The 22,595-nt window shown below is 41.9% G+C and overlaps 1 protein-coding gene across 1 annotated transcript in view; it reads left to right on the forward strand.

Moving 5' to 3' along the window:
- ANKS1B (ankyrin repeat and sterile alpha motif domain containing 1B) overlaps positions 1–22,595 on the forward strand; it is a 573,173-nt gene that overhangs the window by 496,343 nt on the left and 54,235 nt on the right. The window contains exon 11 of the mRNA XM_061582729.1: positions 19,180–19,287. Within this exon, the coding sequence (XP_061438713.1) occupies positions 19,180–19,287 (108 nt within the window). The remainder of the gene's footprint in view (positions 1–19,179; positions 19,288–22,595) is intronic.

A 22,595-nucleotide genomic window follows, 5' to 3' on the forward strand; every position in this document is an offset into this window, starting at 1 on the left:
AGGGCTGGCATGCTCTGGGCAGAGGAGCTCGCATCCAGAGAGGATGTTCCCAAAGACATTAAGGATGGGCTGAAGAAAATCTCTGTAGCATCAGCCTTTCAAGCAAACACTTCCAGGGACACCCTGCAGTTTAATGCTAGAGCAATGGCAGCCAGCACAGTAGCATGTCGCAGCCTTTGGGTGGAGAGTCTTGAAGAGGGTGGTTAAGATGTGACCTGCATTACTGGAATCCCACCCTGTTTAAGGGCTCTGGTATGTCCCAAGGCCAATGATTGGCTTTCAGGAACCTCCGGGGGGAAACGGAAATTCTTACCATGAATTTCTATTCCCGGGGGTTTCTGGGGTTCATTCTGGGGTTTTCAGTCTATGCAGGTCGGGGGTTAGTGAATTCTGCCAGTGCCCTACATGTGGGGTGGTAGTTGGGGCCACCCGGGGATTTCCTGGCAATTTCTACTCCAGTTTCTGTTCAAGTCAGGAAATGTCGGAAGGATGGACTCTGACACTTGAGTCAGGTGATCCAGGGGGGCGAAGGGGTGATCTTGCTTGTCCAGATGGTCTGGAGAGAGCAGGATGGCCCCTTCCCCACGGTGAAGTCATCAGAAGTGGACCCTGCCTACTGACCCAGAGGGAGGCGCCATTCCTAAGGCCAATGACTCCTCCAGGAACCCCTGGGAATAGAAATTCACAGTAAGAATTTCCATTTTTCTACACCAACTGCAGCCCTCGAGTCAGGTTGTGCTGCATGGAGATTTCTGTGACCTTGGCTGATTGGCTGCCAGGATTTTTTTTAGTTTTCGTTAGGAACCCTGACTGGTTGTGGAATGCTGAGTTTCCTGTCTTACTCATAGGAATCTTTTTGTGGTTGGTATAGCATTGCATTTAGGAAATCATCACTGTCTTTTTTTTTTGTTTTTCTGTTTGCATTTCAGTTACCTCTGACCTTACTCCCTTACATCCACAGAAGCAACAGCAGTGCTTCTATGTGGTCAGCTCAACCCCCTTAAACCCACTGATGAGGCACCTTGTTACTTGCTTGATGGTTTGTTTCTTGTGCAATAGTGGTACAAGAGAATTAACATACTGGGAAGTGTGGCTTCAATTGCTGCTGTTCCCAATCTACTGCCTGTGAACGTAGACCAAACCATGTGTGTTTTCTCTCTGTCAGTTATTACTCACTGGAATTGAGTTGGCTGTCAAAGTGAGTTTACAGCAGCCCATGTAGTAGGCAGGAAAGGGTAGATAATCTTCTCAACTCTTACTAATTTCTTAAACCTCTTTCTGCAGTGAAGAATCAAGTATGTAAAGAAGTTTGGAGCAGCCATGTTAAAAGGCAGGGGTAGGCATTCCAGGCCTTACCAAAAGCACTTAGAAGTAAGTCCTGTTGAGTTCTATGGGGCTTAGTCCCCTAGTAGATGCGTTTAGAATTGCAGCCTTCAGCGGTATTCATCTTTACTCCTGAGTGCTCCCATCTAACATCTCCACAACACTAGGCTTTCTTCCTACAGCAGCCTTCTGGTGACTGGCCTGGCCTGAAGGCACTTAAACCCTTATTGTCAGAAGCAAGTAGGCTAGAATAAATGTTCCTTATCCAGGCTCTCTAAGCAGGTGAGAAGAAATGATCCCATCACTTCAGCTGGACCTGGAAACACCCTCACTTAGATAAGATTTCTGTCTTAATGTCCAATCCGAGATTTGTTTTTGTTTGAGTGGTATCTTCCAAGCAACTGTGGTTGATGATTAATGTATCATGCTTAATGATATCACTAGGATCCTTCCCCTATGACATCACTAGGGCCCATCCCTATGATATCAGTAGGGCATGCCCCTGAAATCTCAGTGTTTGGGATGCTTCTGACATGGCAACCCTAGTTTTAAGACTGTTAATATGTGCTGATTGTTTTCAAGGCCTGTTGGTGTTTGGGAATTTCAGAATATTTTAAATCATCCCTACATTTTTATGATGGAGAGTTTTGTATTTCAACTGAAGCATTGTTAACGTGATTTGAACATGTGAATAGTGTTTTATTAATCCATAAAGAAATGGTCAGAATTTCTCTATGGCAACAATTCTATCCCAACCTTTTGGAATGTGCACAAATGCTCCACTGACAGGACAGAACCACCACCCCTGGAGGAGCAGCTGGTATGCCTTCAAAAAGCTCTATGGGTCTAGATGTGCTGTCACCAGTGGTGAGGAGGAAAAGGGGCTTGTTGTAGGTATGTCTGGAACTTGCCAGGGGTGGCCTTTTAATCACAGGTTAGAAGCACCTTGCTGTCCTGACACAGCCCCACAAAGGGTCAAGAACTACAACAGTTCTGTATCTGGCATAGTTACGTTTCTCTACCATTGGTGTCAATGAGAAGGGAACGGAAGGGGCGTATCATGGAGAGAGGAAAAGCTGCCCCCTACCTCCTGCTCTGGCCATATTGAACTGGTTGGGCATAGAAAGAAGTGATAGTTCTGTGACGGATTCTCCTCACACACACACTCCCATCTCCATAGGATCGCTCTGTAAATGAATCTTCACTGTAAACATGTATGAAACACTGCATTAAAATAACATAATATATGGACGCATACTAAATAGTTTAATAATTGCTCCATAATTAATAGAGCTAAGAATTCATTTACTCTTCAAACAAAACAGTTAGTTTAATGTTGCAGTTCATATAAGAAATATGCATACATAAAACATTCCTAGAGTTTATGTAAAATACTGAATAAATACTGTTTACATTTTAAATAATACTTAATGAAGTTTTCTTGTAGTTTACTCCATATCTACTCTTCTGATTCATTATTAATAATAGTTCCAATGATGATTTTTATGTTGTGGCAAATTAATGTTGTCAGTATTCTGGCTTATGCTCAGGAAAATGTAGTGTGGAAACTTAGATGATGTAGATTAATATACCTACCTCTTGCTTTTCATCATATAAATTATTAATCTTTTATTTCTTCCAGAGTAAAAATTGTCTCCAGCAGTGATTCAAGAGTTGTTGTCTTTTTTTCAAAATACACTGTTTAGGGCATAATTTCTAATTAGAACACTTTTAAAATTTTGAGTGCTCTGCTAACTACTGCTTAGCTAAAATGAAGTTTGTGTGTGTGTGTTCATTTTCAGAACGTTTTTGCTCCTTGTAAAAATATGTCTCTCCTTTTGATTACTTTTTTTCCATCCCTTTGTCAAATGGTGTGAAATGGTTCAAAAAGGGATAGGTTAGTGGTTGGATGGCAAATCATATCTCCATTGCTGAGACAAGTATGCCTAATTCCAGCCCAATATAATTCACTAATAGGCAAAAAAACCTTTGCAGTTTAAGAATGTACCTATAGCCAACAGATATTTCTATTAAACTTTAAAAACCAGGGAGATTGGACAGCTATAGTGAATCCACCAGGGCAGCAGGAGATCTGCCTCCTCTCTGAGATATTGTACTGCAAATTTGTAAAAATGCAAACACGATTTGGGTTGGTCTTTCACAGTCCAATCCACTTCTTGTGTAGCTTGGAAGAATTTGGTAACGTGCCTCTGAGCATATGCTGAATGGTGGCAACACCTGCCATCTCCAAAGATTCCAAAGAATTACATTTTTGTATGTTTGTTGGTGTTGTTCTTATTTTGCTTCTTTCCTGTGTTACTACTGTTTCTACGAAGAATCTAACCTAGAAAATTATATTTCTCTTATTATTCATCCTAGAAATCTGTGTCAAATTTATTTTTATTAATTTCAAAGCCTTTTTATTGATCGATGTCATAGGATGATCAAGACAGCCTTTTGTATTTCAAACTGGATGTTATGCTCTATTTCTATTTTGGGTGCATTAGCAGTTGAATTTGATGTAAAACCAGACTGATTACAATATGTTGCTACTTAAGCAATGACTCTAGCTGTTGGAAAAACCAAACTTGGCCTGCCCAAGATGCATGTTTTCAGCCTGCTATGCTTAAACTACTCCACTTAAGGAAAGGTGGGCATGGTCAATTAAAAACATAGAGCACAGCTAGAATTTTGCTAGAATATATTTCTCCTCCCACTGTTTTATCTTGTGTAAATTGAGACACTCCTCATGTCCATTGGAAACTATTCTGCAGAACAGTCTGTTCCGTTATTCCACAATTGTTTTTGGAGTTTTTTAGTGTTGCAAAGTGTTGCTGTACTTCACATATTCACAGAAACAGAATGAAAAGAAAATTATTTACTATAGGAAACTTCACTAAAATTGCAAAGTAAATCAAACATATTTAAAGTGACTATCGGTAACAATATCAACTGTTTTAATATAGTTGCTTCCTCCCTGCTAAAACAAGATCAGCACAACACATGTCTTGTTTCAGTTATTTGTGCTGACTGCAGAAGTTGCCACCACTCACCATATTCTCAGAGGCACACATTACCAAATTCTTCCAAGCTACACAGGAAGTGGTTTGGACTGTGAAAGACCAACCCAAATTGTGTTTGCATTTTGACAAATTTGTAGGGCAATACAGTATCTCAGAGGTCAGGTATCCTAATCCCCTGGTGCATTCACTAAAGCTGTCCAATTTCCCTGCTTTTTAAAGTTTGATAGAAATATCTGTTGGCTATAGGTGCATTCTTGAACCACAAAGTTTTTTGCCTATTAGTGAATTCCCCTGCTTTTTAGTCCGGGAGGTAAGAAATGGGATCTTGTGCAATTTTGCTGAGAATGGATTGATCATTTGCATGCTTATTGAGTTCAGTAGGATTTACTCCCCTGCAATCATGCTTAGGATAAGTGAAACTGACCACAGGGGCTGGGGAGGGGAGGAGAGGGAGGGGAGCAGGCAGGAGGGGAGGATGGGAGGTTTGATCATTTGCATATTTATTGAGTTCAGTGGTATTTACTCCCTTGCAATCATGCTTAGGATAGGTAAAACCGACCATAGGGAGGGAAGACTGGAGTGGGCAGTGGAGGAGGAAGAAGGAAGAGGGAAGAGGAGGAAGAAGGGAGGAGGAAGGAAGAGGGGAGGAGAGGAAGAAAGGAGGAGGAAGGGAGAGGGGAAGGAGGGAAAAGGCAGGTCTAATCATTTGCATGCTTATTGAGTTCAGTGGGATTTGCTCCTGTGCAATCATGGCTAGGAAAGGTAAAACTGACCATGGGAGAGGGGGAGGGGGAGAGTAGAGGGAAGGGATAAGGGGGAGAGGGAAGCAGGAGGGGAAGGGGGAAGGAGGGGATTAGAAGCAGATTAGAAGGGGAGGGGTGAAGGAAGGGGGAGAGAAGGGGCAAGAGGGAGGGGATAGAAGGGAAGAGGAGGTGAGGACAGGTTTGATCATTTGCATGCTTTTTGACTTTAGTGGGATTTACTCCTGTGCAATCATGCTTAGGATAGGTGAAACTGACCTGTGGAAGTGGTGGGGAGAGGAGGAGGGCAGGAAGGGAGGGGGAGGGAAGGGGAGGAGATTGGGTGGGTGGGGACTGGGCAGAGGGGAAGCCTCTTTCCTTTCCAAAAGGAAAACCTTGTGAACAGTATCATTCTTTTTCAGCATTTCCCCCATCTTTTTATTCTACAGCAGGCACATTTAGACTCCCACCCAAATTTAAACCAAAGGTGTCCCTGGCTACATCCACACCAGACTTTAGACAGTCATGGCTTCTCCCAAAGAATCCTGGGAAGTTTAGTTAGTGAAGGGTGCTGCTAGGAGGTGCCCTGTTCCCCTCACAGAGCTTCAATCAGAGTGGCTGACTGTTAAACCACTCTGGTCAGTGGAGCTCTGTCAGGGGAATACGAGTCCCTTCTCAGCACCCTTCACGAACTACACTTCCCAGGATTCTTGGGGGAAGCCATGACTTTCTAAAGTTAAATCAAAGTCTGGTGTGGGTGTGGCCCCTTGATTAGGCAAGCCTAGCAGCTGGGAGTCTGGCTTTTAGAACACTGACAGTTGGTTCTTACTGAGCATGCCCGACATTATCATTGAGTTCAAGCCAAAAATTCTTAAATTAATTAAAAATCAGCCAGGCATTTTTTAAACATTTAAACTGCAGAAGATGAAGGTCAGAGTATGGGGCAAGGTCAGTAATAGGATTACAGGTACTCTGTGAACATGGCTGATTTTTAATGAATTTCAACAGATTATGAGAACTCTGGCAGAAAAAAAGTCCAAAAGGGTTTGGTTTTTCTCTCTGACTTTTTACACTTTGAACTCTCTATTCGCTCTGACTCTTTTGTGTATCACCATGAAAATTTAGAGGGTTGTTAAGGAAGCGTTTCTGAGTTCAGAACTATACGTTTTGTAAGGTTTTGTTTTGAAATGAGCTTATGGATGGGATAAGAATGGCACGGGGGTATTTTCAGTTTAACACTGTGGAATGAAAAAAATCCATACTGACTATCGTATACAGTCACTCTCAAAAGTCATGAAAGGAAGAGAGCTGTCACCCATGCAGATCAGCTGCGAAGGGTGATTATTGTCCCTTTTCCATTCATCAAATGATCAATATGATTAACGGGGGATCAATTTCTATCCCCATCAGGCACAGGAGTCTGCCTACCCTACTGCTCTGTCTCCTTTGTTAAAAAAAATTGCTGTTGGGTCTTGCAGGGCCAGAAAAAATTGCTTGGGGGATCAAATCAGGCTGCTGAATTTGAGATTAGCCAGACAAAATTAAAAAAACACCTCACATATTTGTTAGTTCAAACAAAATCTATAATATTGGGCATCTTTTCATAATTTGCCCAGCTCTTTCTTCTTGGTTTTCATATGTACAAAAATTTCTCTTGTCCAAGCATGTAGACATTGAACATTTAATGAAGGAATCTACATGAGACACTATACATGATCTAACAGGAGTGATTAGTTGAACTGAGATAATTCAAATAATCACTCCTGTTAGAGTGCAGGCTATAAGCTTTTCTGCTGGAATTTTTCACAATACTTGGTGCTACTTGGGAGAATTTACTATTTTTTTAAAAATGCTGTTGATTTGCCGTCTTTCGTCACCCTTCTTTGATAATAGTCTTTCCTTTCTCACCTTAAGGCATTAAGGGAAAAGATATTTTAAGAAATGTTGTTGATGTCCCCTCCTTGCCCCTGGCAGAGTTAATCCAACTGGCCTGCTGTGCTCACAGAGCCTGTTCTCTCCCACCCACAGTGTTTCTTCCTCACAGATTAAGAGTCAAATAACAGCAGGATGCCAGGCTATGATATGTTGTGCTAACTGGCATTGATGACCATTGTCTTTCAAGATAATAACTGTATCCAGTTTAGATAGGATTTCTAGGAATGCTTTTTGTGATTCTTTAAGCTATGTTTAAGAAAACTGTCCACACCATTCCTGCAATATGTATAAGCTGCTGAAGCATCACCTGTTGTCCCCCCCCCAAGTTGGTGAGGCTCATCTGACACCAACACAAAACCAAGCCTTCAGTGTTATTGGCCCACTTCTGTGTAATGCTCTTCTAATAGAGATTCAGCAGGTGCCTTTTATTTTAACTTTTAAACATTTGCTAAAAACTTTTGTTTGCCACCAGGCTTATGCAGACATTCAAGAAAAAAAATATTCCGTAATAGCTGGTGATCTGTTTTAATTTTTGTGTGGTTTTTATTGTATGATAGCTGTTGTAAAACACGCTTATATTTGTTTGAAACTGTGGAATACAAATATTTTTATAAATAAATAACCATATTTTCTCTTTGTACTATAATTGCACTGCAACTAAAATATCCTTGTTTATATGTTGTTCAGGGGACATACAAATTAATATAGTTGAACTGAACTGCCAGAAACTCTGTTCCCCCATTATCAGAAAGCAAAGAGATATACCTTGATTCCTACTACAAAACAGCCTAGTACATGGCTGAGTCACACCCAGAGAGATTTAGGAGTGAGATACAAGCGGGTTTTTGAAAAATACATTTACACATATTACAGCAACCATTATTGTAACAGTTTACTGCGTCAAAAGCTGCAGTCATCATGAAGAGTACAAACCCATCTAGGACTTACTTCCTTGGTGGGGGTCGGCTGTTCCTCCCAATATCTGCTACATATGTTGTCTGTCAGAGTTCCAGTTTTGATTACCATGTTTCTTCTGATAATGCACATGGAAATGTGTTGGCTTGACCTGGATTTCCAGCAGACCACAGAAGCAGGAGTCAATTAACAAGCAGCCAATGTTGGTAGGGGAAGAATCAGAGATGTATTGTATAGTTACAGAGCATTGTGTGAAACAGGTAATAGATTAACGGTAAGGACAGTGTTAATTGTGTTTCATGTTTTTGGAATTTGACATTTATGATCTTTATTTCATAGATCATTTTCAGGCTTCTACTAATTCATCTGTAGGTAATTAGTCCTGTTCTAGGGACCTGGACACAGTCTTCCCATTGGTGTTCTGGAATGTCTAAATGAAGTCCATTTAATCCAAGAAAGCTTTATTTGTTGCCTCTGGCCTGGAGAAGGAAAAGGAGGAAAGGTTTCTTGACTTTTTCTGGAGGGAGAAATTGGGGATATACAGCCACACTTAGTCTGCTACTCCATTTGTAGTTCTGGTCGAGCCTTCTCTTCAGCTTTGCTTATTTTCCACATTTCACATCACTAGGGATACTGCACATCACTAGGGATACTGGACATTCTTGTAGAACCCAGGAATACCAGCTTTCATTGCAGCCTTCTTTCTAAAACAGCAGGCTTTTAGGGAACCGAACACTAAATAATCTAAAAATAGAATTTAGTGGCATTTGACCTGTGACTGAGGACATTTCAGTATTTTTTGTAAGCTTCCCACCTCCATCCACCCTAAGCCTCAAAAACTCACTTTTGTAAGGAAAAAAACAAGATTTTCTGTATTATAAATGTTTGATCTTATTACTCAGGACTTTAGAAAATGAAAATCCCATTGTAATAACAAGGCATATTGAAAACATCCCAGTGCTGCTGCCTCAGTGTTCTGTCACAGCTTTAAATGGATCAAATATCATTGAAACTGGAATCAACTTTGGGACTATTTTTATCTGTATGGTGGGGAGCATCACACCATACAGACAGTGTATAGACAAGTGTACAGACAGGTGCACTTCTGCACCATATTTACTTCATGCACCGTGTGCATGTTTTAGATGTGTCCCCAAAAAAGAAAAAAAATGGACTTAGACATTTGAATCCATCCTGAGTGCTTACCACCCAGCTATTACCATCCTTTACTCTGTCTCACTATTAATCATGTTAATTATCACTGTTCCTCTTCTTGTGCTTGTGGAAACAATATTTAGACTAATTATGTCCAGGAGCAGTAATGGAACTCCTGCCCTTGCTGTGTACAAGTTTCTTTGTGGCTTTCTCTTCATAGCTTGGTGTCTTCCAGGAAGCTGGAGTGTACAATAAAACATGTGTGGTCACTGAATACATATTTATTTTGAAAAAGTAAAGCCCTTTACAATGGTAACTGTTACATTGCATATTGATTCAAAACCAGTACTTCAGAAGGAGACACCTTACCACCAGTAAGTTGCAATAACATTCAACTGGAAAAAAAGAAAAACACTGTCTGACAACGCAATGTCACATGTATGGCTGTCTGCTTGCTGGGCAAAAGTCGTGGCTATGTGTTTGGCGCAATGAACTTCAGGGAAAGACTCTCATTGTTTTGAGGCCAGGTGACTGACATTGGGAAGCTGAAAGAGGCAGTGAGGTTGGTGAGCAAGGCCTTTGGGGGCATGAGAGCTGGATCCCACAGCTGCTGTAATGGGGAATGAGGATCTTGTGGAAGGAGATCATCACTCTGAGGAAGAGGGAAATGATCCTTTAGAAGAGACCCTTTCTTTGGGGTAGAGCAGTTCATTATCTCATGCTGAGAATGTTTCTCAAGTGGGTGGGAGGGAGGGTATCCTGTTAGTGGGTAATTTGATCATTAGAGATGTAGATAATTGGGTTTGTGATGAGCATGTAGACCACATGGTGACTTACTTGCCTGGGGGAAAAGTTGCGGATATCACATATCATCTAGATAGTGCTAGGGAGGAGTCTGATTGAAGTGTATGCTAATACCAATGACACAGGGAAATGTAGTTGTATGATCCTGGAAGTGAAATTTACATTGCTAGGTAGGAGGTAGGTATAGTACCTAAAAGCCAAGACCTTCAAGGAAGCTTTCTTTGAAATGTTACCGATTCCACATGCAGAGCCAGCTAGACAGGCACAGTTATGTAGTCTCAATGCATAGATGAGATGCTGGTGTCGAGAGGAAGGTTTTAAATTTGTTTCATATACCTTCTCACTGTTTTCCCAGCAGTGAAACTTTACTGCAGTGCTATTGATGTCTATTCAGAAGAAAGTCCCACTAACTCTCAGGAGTGTAGCCTCAGTGTTTCTTCATCATCTCTGTGGTATGCATGCCTCATGCATTCACTTTGGTTAATGGTTCATCCATATTTATTTTTCAAAATAATGAAAGCAATTACACTGTGTATTATATGCCAGCTTTCACCCTAGGGCAAATGTTTATGTGTGAAATACAGGTTTAGGAAAATAAATGTATATATCCAAAATACATGTGTTATTTTGTTTTTTACCTCTCCCCCCCCCCCCTTAGCAAGGAATGAACTGTGCTATTGCTGCTGGCTCCCATTCTGTCAGACCTTATTGTGACCTGAATTCCCAGTGTTAAATATAGTTCTGCCAATATGACTGCCTTTTTTATGTTAAGTTAGTAAAGATGTATTTTATGTTCTCAATACTATAACGTGGGGAGAGAGATACCAATAAATAACTATTATTTTTTGTTAATGATCATCATTCATTCATTGGTGATCACTCGTGGCTGAGTAAGATTGTCTTCCAAGATAAGGTCTTTGACAGTGGGCCAGTAAGTGACTGTGGAGGCCAATTCTGGATCCACACAGCTTCCCACAGTGAGGACATAGGTTTCCAGATGGAAGATGGTTGCGATGAGGATTTGTTTGACGTGCCTTCTGCTTAGTTCATTTGTCCCGTTCGCCCTGTATTTGTGCTTCTTCAAGTTCATAGCACCTTTGATAATAGCCGACCTCCATTTGAGATGTTCATGGGCCAAGACTTCTCAGTTCTCGATGCTCATGTTACATTTTTTTAGATTAGCTTTGAGAACATCTTTAAACCTCTTTTGCTGTCCACCGATATTCCGTTTTCCATCCTAAGTTGGGAGTAAAGTAGCTGCTTTGGAAGATGGTGGTCAGGCATTTGAACAACATGGCCAGTCCAGTGAAGTTGATGTTGAAGGATCATTGTTTCAACACTGGTATTCTTTGCTTCTTCCAAAACTCTAATATTAGTCTGTCTGTCTTCCCAAGTAATTTGCAGATTTTTTTTGGAGGCAGCGTTGGTGCTTTCAAGAAGTTGGGAGTGGCGTTTATAAATGGTCCATGTTTCACAGGTGTACAGTAAGGTCGGTAGCACAGTGGCTTTGTAAATAAGCATTTTGGTCTCCCTATGAATATCCCGATCCTCGAACACTATGCTTCATTTGGGAGAATGCGGCACTGGCAGAGCTCAGACAATGTTGAATTTCAGCATTGATGTCAGCTTTTACTGAGAGATGGCTGCCAAGATAGGGAAAGTGACCAAGGTTCTTCAATGTCACACCATTAAGCTGGATTGATGGTGCTACAGAGGGACTAGTTCGCACCTGTTGATTAAGCACTTTGGTTTTTTTAATATTGAGAGCCTAAGCTTTCCATATGCTTCTGCGAAGACATTTAGGATAGTTTGAAGATCTTTATGTGAATGTGAAAGGTTGCCTGGTACAACTAATGGTCAGAGTTGCACATAACCTGGAAGACACTGAATACCTTTTGGGAGATGCAGCAGTCAACATGTTAATTAAAAAAATGATCTGGCCTTTTTGTGCCATACCCAAGATATCAAAGAATTGGTGGCAGGAGTTATCTGACTTTGTTATAGGGATGGAGCTCATTGATTGCCTGTGCTTGCAATTCTAATCACACTTTGTATTGACATCTGGTTTGCTATTGCAGTATGGGAATGACCTGTAGCGAGTTTTTCTACCTTGAAATTAGCTCCAATGCCGAGCTATAGCCTTTTGAGCTGAAAGTCTCCAGCTGTAGCTCAAATGTCATGATTGATGTTGACTCTAATGCAAATAATCTGTCCCTTTCTTTGCCTGCAGGCAAAGCTGTGATGTTTTTGGGGAAGGGAGGGAATGTGTCAGTGTAACTCAGCAGGGCCGGCTCTAAAGGGCAGTTTGGTGGGGCTCTGGCTGAGGGGCCCTGGGACTACAAGGGCCCCTGAGGGGGCCCTCCGCTCCCCTTCCGTGATCTGTGGAGCTTCCGAGCTGTCTACCATTCCCTCGCTCGACCTACCTTTCTCTGCTGATTTCTTTTGTGGCTGCCATTAACCAAGATGGCAGCCGAGGTTTCCCTAAGGTGCTGATGCCCCTGCCGCCATCTTGGTTGATGGCAGAGATGTGCATGCATGAGTGCCATCAACTTAGATGGCGATGGAGGCTTCAGCCCCTTAGGGAAACCTTGCCCACCATCTTGGTTAATGGTAGTGCTGCACATGCAGCCCACATAGCTGCAAAAGAAGAGACAGGTAGGTGGGGTGCATGCACTGCTGTGCATGCATGGACATGCCGGGGCCTGGGGCAAGCTGGTGCCAAGGGCCTTGGCATGCCTGGGGCTAGCCCTGTAACTCAGGGTGAGCCACAATTCTCCTCAAGAATTGGAAAACAGCCAGCTGAAGACTACTAACTGGCACTTTAACAACCAGTAGCATGTTCCCAGCAGTCTAAGACATGTGACGTTAACCAGCCCTTGACTGAAAAGATGAGGAAGGGGGGAGCTGCAAGCCTAATGATATCTACTCTGAAGTAAATCCCACTGAGTTCAACTGTTCTTGCCAGTTTGAGGTGCTTTAGATAAAAGCTAGGAAGAAGCAAGGAATAGCAGGCATTGATTTGAAGATGGGGGCTAAGGAGATGTCTGGGGCAGCTAATAGGTCAGGGGTGTTTTGCTGGCAGGATGCAGTGGGATGCCGTCACGTTACTTTTTTGCAGGTGGCCCCGCCGCTGGCCCCCTCTGCAACAGCCTCTCTGAGCAGGACCAGACCACAGAGAAGGAACAGGAAGAGAAGGCACCACATGGGACAAGAGTCAGGCTGCAGGCTGAGGTGGGCAAAAAAATCTTAATTCTGACTGCAGGAGGTTGGAATTAAGCAAATATTCACCAACCCCAGCCCATAGTCTGTCATGTTTCTCACATGGTGTGGTGCCTTCTCTTCCCATTTCTCTTCCTCTTCCGTAGTCTAGCGCTGTTGGGAAGACTATTGCTGCGGCCTGCACTCTATCAGTTTTATTTATTTATTAAATTTCTATACCGCCCCATAGCCGAAGCTCTCTGGGCGGTTCACAACAAGCAAGACATCAAAATACAATTAAAACCGCTTATAGAACAATTTAAACACACTAAAATACAAATATACTAGCATACTAAAATGCTAAAAATAAATTGAGATGTTAAAATGTTAAAATTAAAATTATTAAAATTATTAAAATGCCTGGGAGAAAAGGAATGTTTGTTAATTTGTTTGTTTAAACCCTTTCCAACTTTTGTTACCAGTAAACTAAAATAACCCGGGGGGGGGGATTGTTCATGAACCAGATAGGAGGGAAAAAAACAAAAAACTTTTTCATACCATTATTTAGGCAACACCTTTTTATTTCAATTTTTCTTGGGAGTCCTTTAGACTGCTCACTTGAAATTCATGGTGCCCTTTTGTGTCTGAAATTTATTTGCTCATTAATCAAGAATGCCCAAATTAACAATTATAAACTAGGAGTATTTACTAGGTGCAGATGTCTTTAAATTATTCGGTTATTTAGTATGACACACAACATTACAAGGATCCTGTTTAATTTTCTGTGCCCCATGGGCCCCACAGAACCTAGGGACTACAAGCCAAAACTGAACTCCTCTCCTGCCTCCTCCTCCTCCATGATGTTTGTGGAGCGGCAGATTGGAGGGGGCTGGGAGGGGTAGAGGGGCCAAGGCAGAGGACAGGGACAAAGAAGAGGCAGTGGCGGTAGCACACGGACTGACTTGTGGGCCCAGCCAAGGAAAAGCAGCGTCTCTCCTGGTGCCCTTGCCAAGGTGGAGGAAGAACAGCAGCAGCAGTACCGTCCCTCCCTCCTTTCTTCCCTCCTCTGATCTGCCTGTGCAGGGAGAGGTAGAGAAGGCTATGTTTAGGTGGTGGCAGCAATGCTCCCTCTCCTTCCTTGGCCTTGCCCCTCCCACGGCCCTGCCATTCCTGTAAGGAAACAAGGTGGGTGGGTGAGTGAGGCTGGCAGAAGCCCCTCCTCCTTCTCCTGGTGGGAGGGGGTGGCAGGTTGACACACCATCAAATTCTCTCTCTCTCTGTGTGTGTGTGTGTGTGTGTGTGAGAGAGAGAGAGAGAGAGAGAGAGAGAGAGAGAGCATGGATGCCCGATGAGGTGTGGCATGAAGGGGCCCTACACTTCTACATTTGCCATTATACTACTGTACTAGGGCCATAAATTGTTGTTTTCATAAAAACTGAGTAAGTGAACTGAGTAAGTGAATTAAACTGAGCCCATTCCAGAGAAAATGGTTACTGTGGAAGCATCCTTAGTTATTAAAATATGAACCCCTGGTAATGTATAAGAGCCATTCCATGCCACTGCAGTCCCCCTTCTTTCGGACAATTCATATTAGCATTCTGGTCTAATTTTCTGAAACGTTTTTATTTTATTTTCTCTCAAATTAAATTCCTGTGTTGTTCAAATCCTTATAAAAGTGGTTGAACAAGATGATGCCACGTTTTCATTTGAAGATATATGTAAAAGTCATATGTTTGTTTCCATGTGGCAAAATCTGTTCAGAAGGACCACCATGGGCCTGTCAATATGGCTCCTACCCATGCTGTTTGTATAATATCAGAAGCTCTGGACTGCATGGGAGGAGTTTACTATGTAGCATTGCCCATTTCTGGGACAGGCAACACTGGTGAGAGTAGGAACCATATTATGGACTCCACCCATATGATCCAGGATTCTGACATGACCCAAGTGGCCCAGGAATGAATTGCTGGGCAATAGCTCTGATACCATAAAAGTAGACTGGACCATGAGTTATACCTCAAGAATTAGCTCTAGTTCTTTGTTGAGAGGGATAGTTGCCATTATCTTAGTTCATGAACAAGAATGTGCAGGGCTACATTTTTCTTCTGTGTACCAGAAGTTAATTAAATGTTTCACATCATGAATAACCACTACCTAATAGGGCTGCTGTTTCAAGTAAAGTACTAGCATATTCAGTCCATATATAACCTTGCTTATCTGTTAAAACTCATCAAGCTTACCAGTGCTGTGTTGTGCTGTGTGTGTATGTGTATCATCCTTTATTTTTTTAAAATGTGTGGCTCTTGTCATCCAGAATGTACACTGGTGAAAACTGCAGGGAGAAAGCAGGATGACAATGCCATTTTAAAGCATATATCCTCATTTAAAATATAATTTAGAAAAATAATTTTCAGACAGAGAAATAGTTTAAGTTAATGCCAGCCTTAACTTGAACAATGTGTACTTTTCAATATCAGCCATCATCAGACACATTTCTCATGCTACATGTGCTCCATAGCCCACCACAGACACATCTGTCAACTTTAAGAAACTTTCAACAGAGTATAATTATTGCATCATATCAATTTATAACACTTCAATTACTAAAATGCACAGTAGCATATATATATGTAATATAGATAGATAGATAAATATAGATAAACAGATAGATAATGCAGTGATGTAATGCAGATGTTCTATCACAGACCAATTGCAAAACTCTTTTTAGTAACAAGCACCAAATGTTGGCAATATTATTTATTATTTGATTTATATCCAACCTTTTCTCCCGGCAGGAGCCCAGGGCAGCAAACAAAAGCACTAAAAACACTTTAAAATATCATAAAAACAGACTTTAAAATATATTAAAATACAACAACCATTAAAAACACATTAAAACAAAACATCTTTTAAAAAATATTTTAAAAAGCTTAAAAACATTTTTAAAAAGAAGGTTTAAAAATATATTAAAAAGCAATTCCAGCACAGATGCAGACTGGGATAATGTCTCTACTTAAAAGGCTTGTTGAAAGAGGAAGGTCTTCAATAGGCACCAAAAATATAACAGAGATGGCGCCTGTCCAATATTTAAGGGGAGGAAATTCCAAAGGGTTGGTGCCACTACACTAAAGGGCTGTTACCTATGTTGTGCGGAACAGACCTCCTGATAAGATGGTATCTGAAGGAGGTCCTCACCTGCAGAGCGCAGTGATCAGCTGGGTATATAAGAGATAAGGCAGTCTTTCAGGTATCCTGGTCCCAAACTGTATAGGGCTTGTACACCAAAACCAGAACCTTGAACTTAGCCCGGTAGCTAATAGGTAGCCAGTGCAATTCTTTCAGTAGCGGAGTGACATGTTGGTGATAACCTGCTCCAGTGAGCAGTCTTGCTGCCACATGTTTCACCAGCTACAGCTTCCAGACCAACCTCAAGGGTAGCTCCACATAGAGCGTATTACAGTAATCCAACCTGGAATGGACAACAGTGGTCAGGCTATCCCTGTCCAGAAACTGCCGCAGTTGTCTTACCATCCGAAGCTGGTGAAAGGCACTCCTAGCCACAGAGATCACCTGGGCCTCCAGCAACAAAGATGGATCCAGGAGCACCCCCAGACTACAGATCTGTTCTTTAAGAGGGAGTACTACTCCATCCAAAGCAGGCAACCGACCAATTATCCAAACTCGGAAACCACCAACCCACAGCGTCTCCATCTTGCTAGGATTGTGAGTCAGTTTATTGACCCTCAACCAGCCCACCTCAGGGTCCAGGCATTGGTCCATGGCTTGCACGGCCTCTCCTGATTCAGATGTTACAGAGAAATAGAGCTGGGTATCATCAGCATACTCCTGACACCTTGCCCCAAATCTTCTGATGACCGCTCCCAAGGGCTTCATGTAGATGTTAAACAGCATGGGGGACAAGATGTACCCTGCGGCACCCCACAGCACAACTGCCAGGGGGGCAAAATACAGTTGCCCAAGGTTATTCTCTGAAAACGACCCTGGAGATAGCATCATAACCACTGTAAAACAGTGCCTCCAATACCCATCTCACCAAGTCGGCCCAGAAGGATACCATGGTCAATGGTGTCAAAAGTTGTGGAGAGATCCAGTAAGAATAACAGGGTTGCACTCCCCTGTCCTTCTCCTGATAAAGGTCATCCATCAGGGAGACCAAGGCTGATTCAGTCCCATAACCCAGGCCTGAACCCAGACTGGGATGGGTCAAGATAATCTGTTTCATCCAATACAATATAATGCCTGGTTGTCTTGCTGGGGTGGATGTGAATGTGTCAGATATTTTCTCTATAGAAAGATCTGCCTTCCTAATTCAAGTGGTTTAATGTTCTGGATACATGTATGTCAGATGAGCCTTAGCAACAAAAGCAAACCAAAAATATGCAACAAATACATGTAGATTAAAATTTTCCCTGCTGCTTACCTACCAAATGCCACCATGGGATTGGTACTCTTCCAGCAGAATCTTTCAGCAGCAACTTGCACTGTGTCAACTCTCTTTCAGAGTTGGGAGTAGTGGCAGCACATATGTAGCCCAACCAAATTGTTCCTATGGAAGGAAAGTGTGTGGAGAACCATTTGTTCATCTGCCATTGTTCCCACTAGAGCTGGATGAGAATTGTAGATGCAGTGCCAACACTACCAGAGTGTGTTTCTGCACAAATAATTTTGCAGATGTTGTATCCGCATGCATTCCCTCACTGTCCACTGTGAGTGTATGGGCTTATCTGCACGGTGGTTTACCATGTGTTTGCTGCTACTTGTATCTTCTCTTAATTAGCATTGTTCGCATGACATTACTGGCAAACAGAAGTTATCACAGTTTCCCCCCTGTAAATATGTACTAACCCAATCCGCTGATAATACAAAAAGTAGAGAACTATACATCTCAACTCCGCTCACTAGTGGTTGCAGACACTTTGGTTCAATGTTTTTAGGTGGGTGTGTTGATTGTTACTTTTTCATACACCCCTTTCCACACCCACTATATAATTACCTTTGTTTATTTGTTTCCTGTGGGCTGACAGGCAGCTCCAGGCTGCTCTCCTCAGTTCTGCTGGCAAACAGTTCTGCAATTCTGCAAACAGCCACAGGGGGCAGTGTTCTACAGCTTTTTACTGCAACAAGCAACCCCACTACTTGGCAGATGAATGGTGCCCTTATTTTCATTTTAATTTCCCCCCTAATTTGTGCACAAAAGTGTAATACTGCTCAAAGGTTTGTACTTTTAGCAGTATCCTAGCAACCATAGGCAGTGAAAATACAGATAATAGCACTTCAATTTTTCATTTTTTTAATGGAACCTTCTGCAGCTGGTAGAATAAACTGAGCATGGTCGATTCCCTAGCAACAAGGGCGTGGTCATAGGAAACTGCATGATTGATCCTTCATAGAGGTAGAACTTCTTGTGTGAATGGAAAAGACCATGTGTGCAGCTAGCATTGACCACTCACTGCAGACGGTGCAAAAGAAAACGGAGGTAAAAACAGCATCTTTAGTATGAAGCAATTTTCTCTGCTGGATGAGCCCAATGCTAGCCCATGTGATCCTCTTTACTCTAGCTTGCAGTTCTCAAAGGATGTTATGATTGGAGGGCCACTGCAGCAAATTGTCTGTACATCAAAAGGAGTTTACTTTGTAGGAAACCTTTCTCGTCTTCCCACTTCAACCCTAAAATGGCAAACCCGAACTTTGGAAGTCTTTTTATTCTCGTTTTTTATTTTCTTTCAAGTTCATTTTGTAATTCTCTGTCTTCCCAGTGCTCTATCCTTCATACTCTGCCTTTTGAAATGGAACATCTCTACCTGCTTGCCTTTTATCTTATTCTGTATCATTGCCTCTCACTATTTTGGATTCCTTCTGGCATTCTTTCTGGCCTGATTTCTTACCATCAAGCTCTATTATTATTATGTGCTTTTTTACACATTACTTCTCTGCACCTCAGCCTAATGGACAATATTCTAATTGATAGTTATATAGCTACATTTTTATGGGAGGTTCTTCAATCATGGGTTATTTTAAATAGATTTGTTTGTTCATAAGCTTCTTACTGTTTTCTTTTTTAAAAGGTTTTAAAAATCAGTTTGCTTGGCCATCGAAAACGCATTTTGGCCTCACTGGGAGACAGGCTTCACGAAGATCCACCTCAGAAACCACCACGATCTATAACCCTCAGGGTAAGTTCCAGCAAATGTGCATGGCTGCCTTGTAAACTCTCAAGCGCGTCTTATAAAAGACTTATAAAATCTTCAAGCTCAAAGAATGATTATTTAGTAAGTACCCATACTAACTGAGATTTATAGTTCTCTTCTTTGTTAACATTTTTATAAGGCTGTCTGATTTGTAATTTGCCAGGAGAGCTTGCTTTGGGGAATTTTTCTTTTTTCTTTTTTTTTCTTGAAAAAAACACACTGTAATTAATAACATAAACAGGTACTCTGATTTGAGTACTTAATATAATTCATTGTACTGTTTTGCTGAATTGGGATATCTACTGATTGTTTATCAGTTTGTTTGCTATAATTGGTTTTAATGCTTTATTGTGAGTCACTTTGGGTTGTTTTTGTGAGGAAAGTGATATGATGATGATGATAATAATACCTAAATTTTCTTCCCTCAACATTCTATAAATTGTTAAAATGCTGTGTTTTTAATAGCCTTTGTTTTTCTTGCCATATGACATTTCCTAATGCTGTGATCCGGGAACTTGATCTTAAGGTTCCAACAGTATTTCCTTGGCATGGTACGCTGTAAACTGACATTGTTTACTATGCATACCTAGCAAGATCTTTGATCTTCTGGACCTTGTGCTGGATGTGCACAGAGAGAGAAAAGTGAGCAGGCAGACATACGTGCTGCTGCTATGAAAGCTCATGTGATATGCAGACACACACCATTAACCAGAATGCAGAGAGAAGCGGGAAAAGGCAGTCGTTTTCAGGAATTACAGGGGGTTCTAGCTATTGCCTGGAGTTCAACAAATCCCTTGTCAATCACAGCTCTGACTTCACTCATTGGCTAAAGACCTGGAAGGTTAGCTCATTTCACAGAAATTGCAGGAGGGGGGGTCAGGACCCTTCCTGTCAGGATCCTACCTCAGGCGCCACCTGCTAGGATCCCGCCTGTGGTCACCACCTTGTCATGGTCCCACCTCAGGGTCCTGGTCTTTAAATGGTTCTCACCGGCTCTAGCAAAGATCTCTCAAGATCCCACTGCTAGGCAGCACCACCAGTCACTCCCTGTAATTCAATATTGCCTTGAGACTGTGCCTTAGTCTCCTCCTGGCCTTTTGATACTTTGTGTCTGGGTGCACTTGCAGGCCATAAGCCCCCTGTATCTTTGTGCCTATAAAGAATACAGCCCTGGGTTGCTCTGGATACCTGATAATGTTACACTATCTCTTCACCGCTGCCACCATTAATACTGTTTCCCAACCTTGGTATAAGCCCTGCCCACCCTTCTGGTCTGTGTAACCCAGCCAAGGATCAGGTGTTAGGTAAACCAAGAAATATTTATTTATATACACAGGAATAACAAGATTACTTAAAGGTATAGTTAACAAGCGTATGGTTTTATCAGATGCTTTTCTCTTTATGTTTCTAGTTGTCAATAACCTGCCTCACTACCAGCCTAATCCAATCCAACCCACAAAACCAACTCCAACCTCCCTCAGAACTCCCACCAACAGAACTCTCTCCTAATCATCCTTCTCAACTGTCACCCTCTCATTTATACCTTCAGACACTCAAATGCTCAGCCAATCATAATACAACTTTCTCCAGCATTCCAGCCCATGTACTCCCCCCTCTCACTCAGTCTACTTACCATATATACTCTAATAAACCCACACGTACCATATTTAGAGTATTATAAATACTGGGGCATCACAGGGGGCAACTCACATTTTGGTGTATAACGTTTTTCCAGAAACTTTTAAAAAATGAAAGTCTGGGCCCCCTGCTGGCCTTGGGCCCAATAGAAATGGACCCTTTCTACCTGTCAGAAGCTCTGTCTTCAGCTCTAATATTTTATCATCATTCACAATATTTTAATGTGGTTCTTCGCCACTCAGGCTGCAATCCTAGACACACTTATTAGGGACTAGGAGTAAACCCTAGTGCACATTAGGACTTACGTCTAAGGAAGATTGCATAGGATTGTCCTATAAATTACTTATTCCATTCCAATGAACTGTCTATATTTTTAAATGGAAATTTGGAGGAATGCAGAATTGATTTTCATTACTGTGTCTTTTTAGATAATCACAAGAGGAGGACATTACGGATTGCAAGCTACTGTCTTTGTCTCATGCACAGAGATCTCACTCCACTTAAAAAAGTGTTTTACATTTACATGGATACTATTACTCTCATCACTGGCATATCACACACACAGGCTTATGGGAGAGAAACAGATTATAACGTCCTGAAAGACTATGTTAGTGATAGTATAACTGAGCTCATGGTATTTTGCCTTTGAAGAATTGCTCAAATACAGGGCATTTTTAGCTGTTATTTCCTGGCACTGTGTACCAGAAGAATGCTAAAATAAACAGGCAACATAATATTGTAGATTAAGGTGTCCTCTTCTACTTTTAAGGAATAAGGCATATAGCTATTATATTAGTGAACAACTCTTGGAGAAAAACTTGAGAACAGAAGATGGAAATTGGGAAAAACAAGTGAGACCTGTAGCAAAATGTTGCAGTGTAGAGTGCTCCTGATCAGGGTTCTAGCCAGGCAGCCATGTTTTTCCCCAGGAGACTTTATTCCATTCACTTTACCCAGTTTTCCATCCCCCCCCTTCTCCATTGTTCGTTGGCATTCTGTGTTGACTGAACATGCTCAGTCCTCATTGAGCTGTTTTTGGTACCAACTACCACCCCTGGGATTTTTTTCTAAAGATTTTTTCTTGGTACTTTTTCAAACCTTTGCATTTCCCCAAGCCTGCTGATAACAAAATCTTGTGTGTAGATCAGGGGTAAGGAGCTGGGTCTGGTTGGTGGGCCAGATCCTTCTATCCTCCCCTCACCCCCTGTGGGCCAACTGACAGTTGGGTGGCTCACCTGTCAATCTCCTGTTATGATGATGTCTAGAGACAACTTGAAAGGGGCTTGCCTGTGAAGTACATTTACAAGAGATTTGTATTGACACTGCTGGCAAAGGGGCCTCAAAATTTTGGCAACCATGCCTCACACCTGATGTCACATATGGTAAAATGGTCTTGTGGGGCAAATTAGGACCTCAGCCAGGCTAGATTAGGCCACAGGCTGGAGGTTCCCCATCCCTGGTGTAGGTGATACCATTTTGGCTATGTAAAGATTCCCTCCAGAAAGGACTGCATGTTATGATGAACAGTCACTTCCTGGGAGCATTTTAAAATAGCGTTTTTTTAATGCACAGCCATGAAGGAGGTATTAGCTGCTCTAAGCAGCTGTAAAAAGTTAGAGAAAGCCCTCAGACCACAGTATGGACCCATGTGTGGA

Source organism: Rhineura floridana, chromosome 8, assembly GCF_030035675.1.
Source record: "Rhineura floridana isolate rRhiFlo1 chromosome 8, rRhiFlo1.hap2, whole genome shotgun sequence".
Classification (NCBI taxonomy): Eukaryota; Metazoa; Chordata; class Lepidosauria; order Squamata; family Rhineuridae; genus Rhineura; species Rhineura floridana.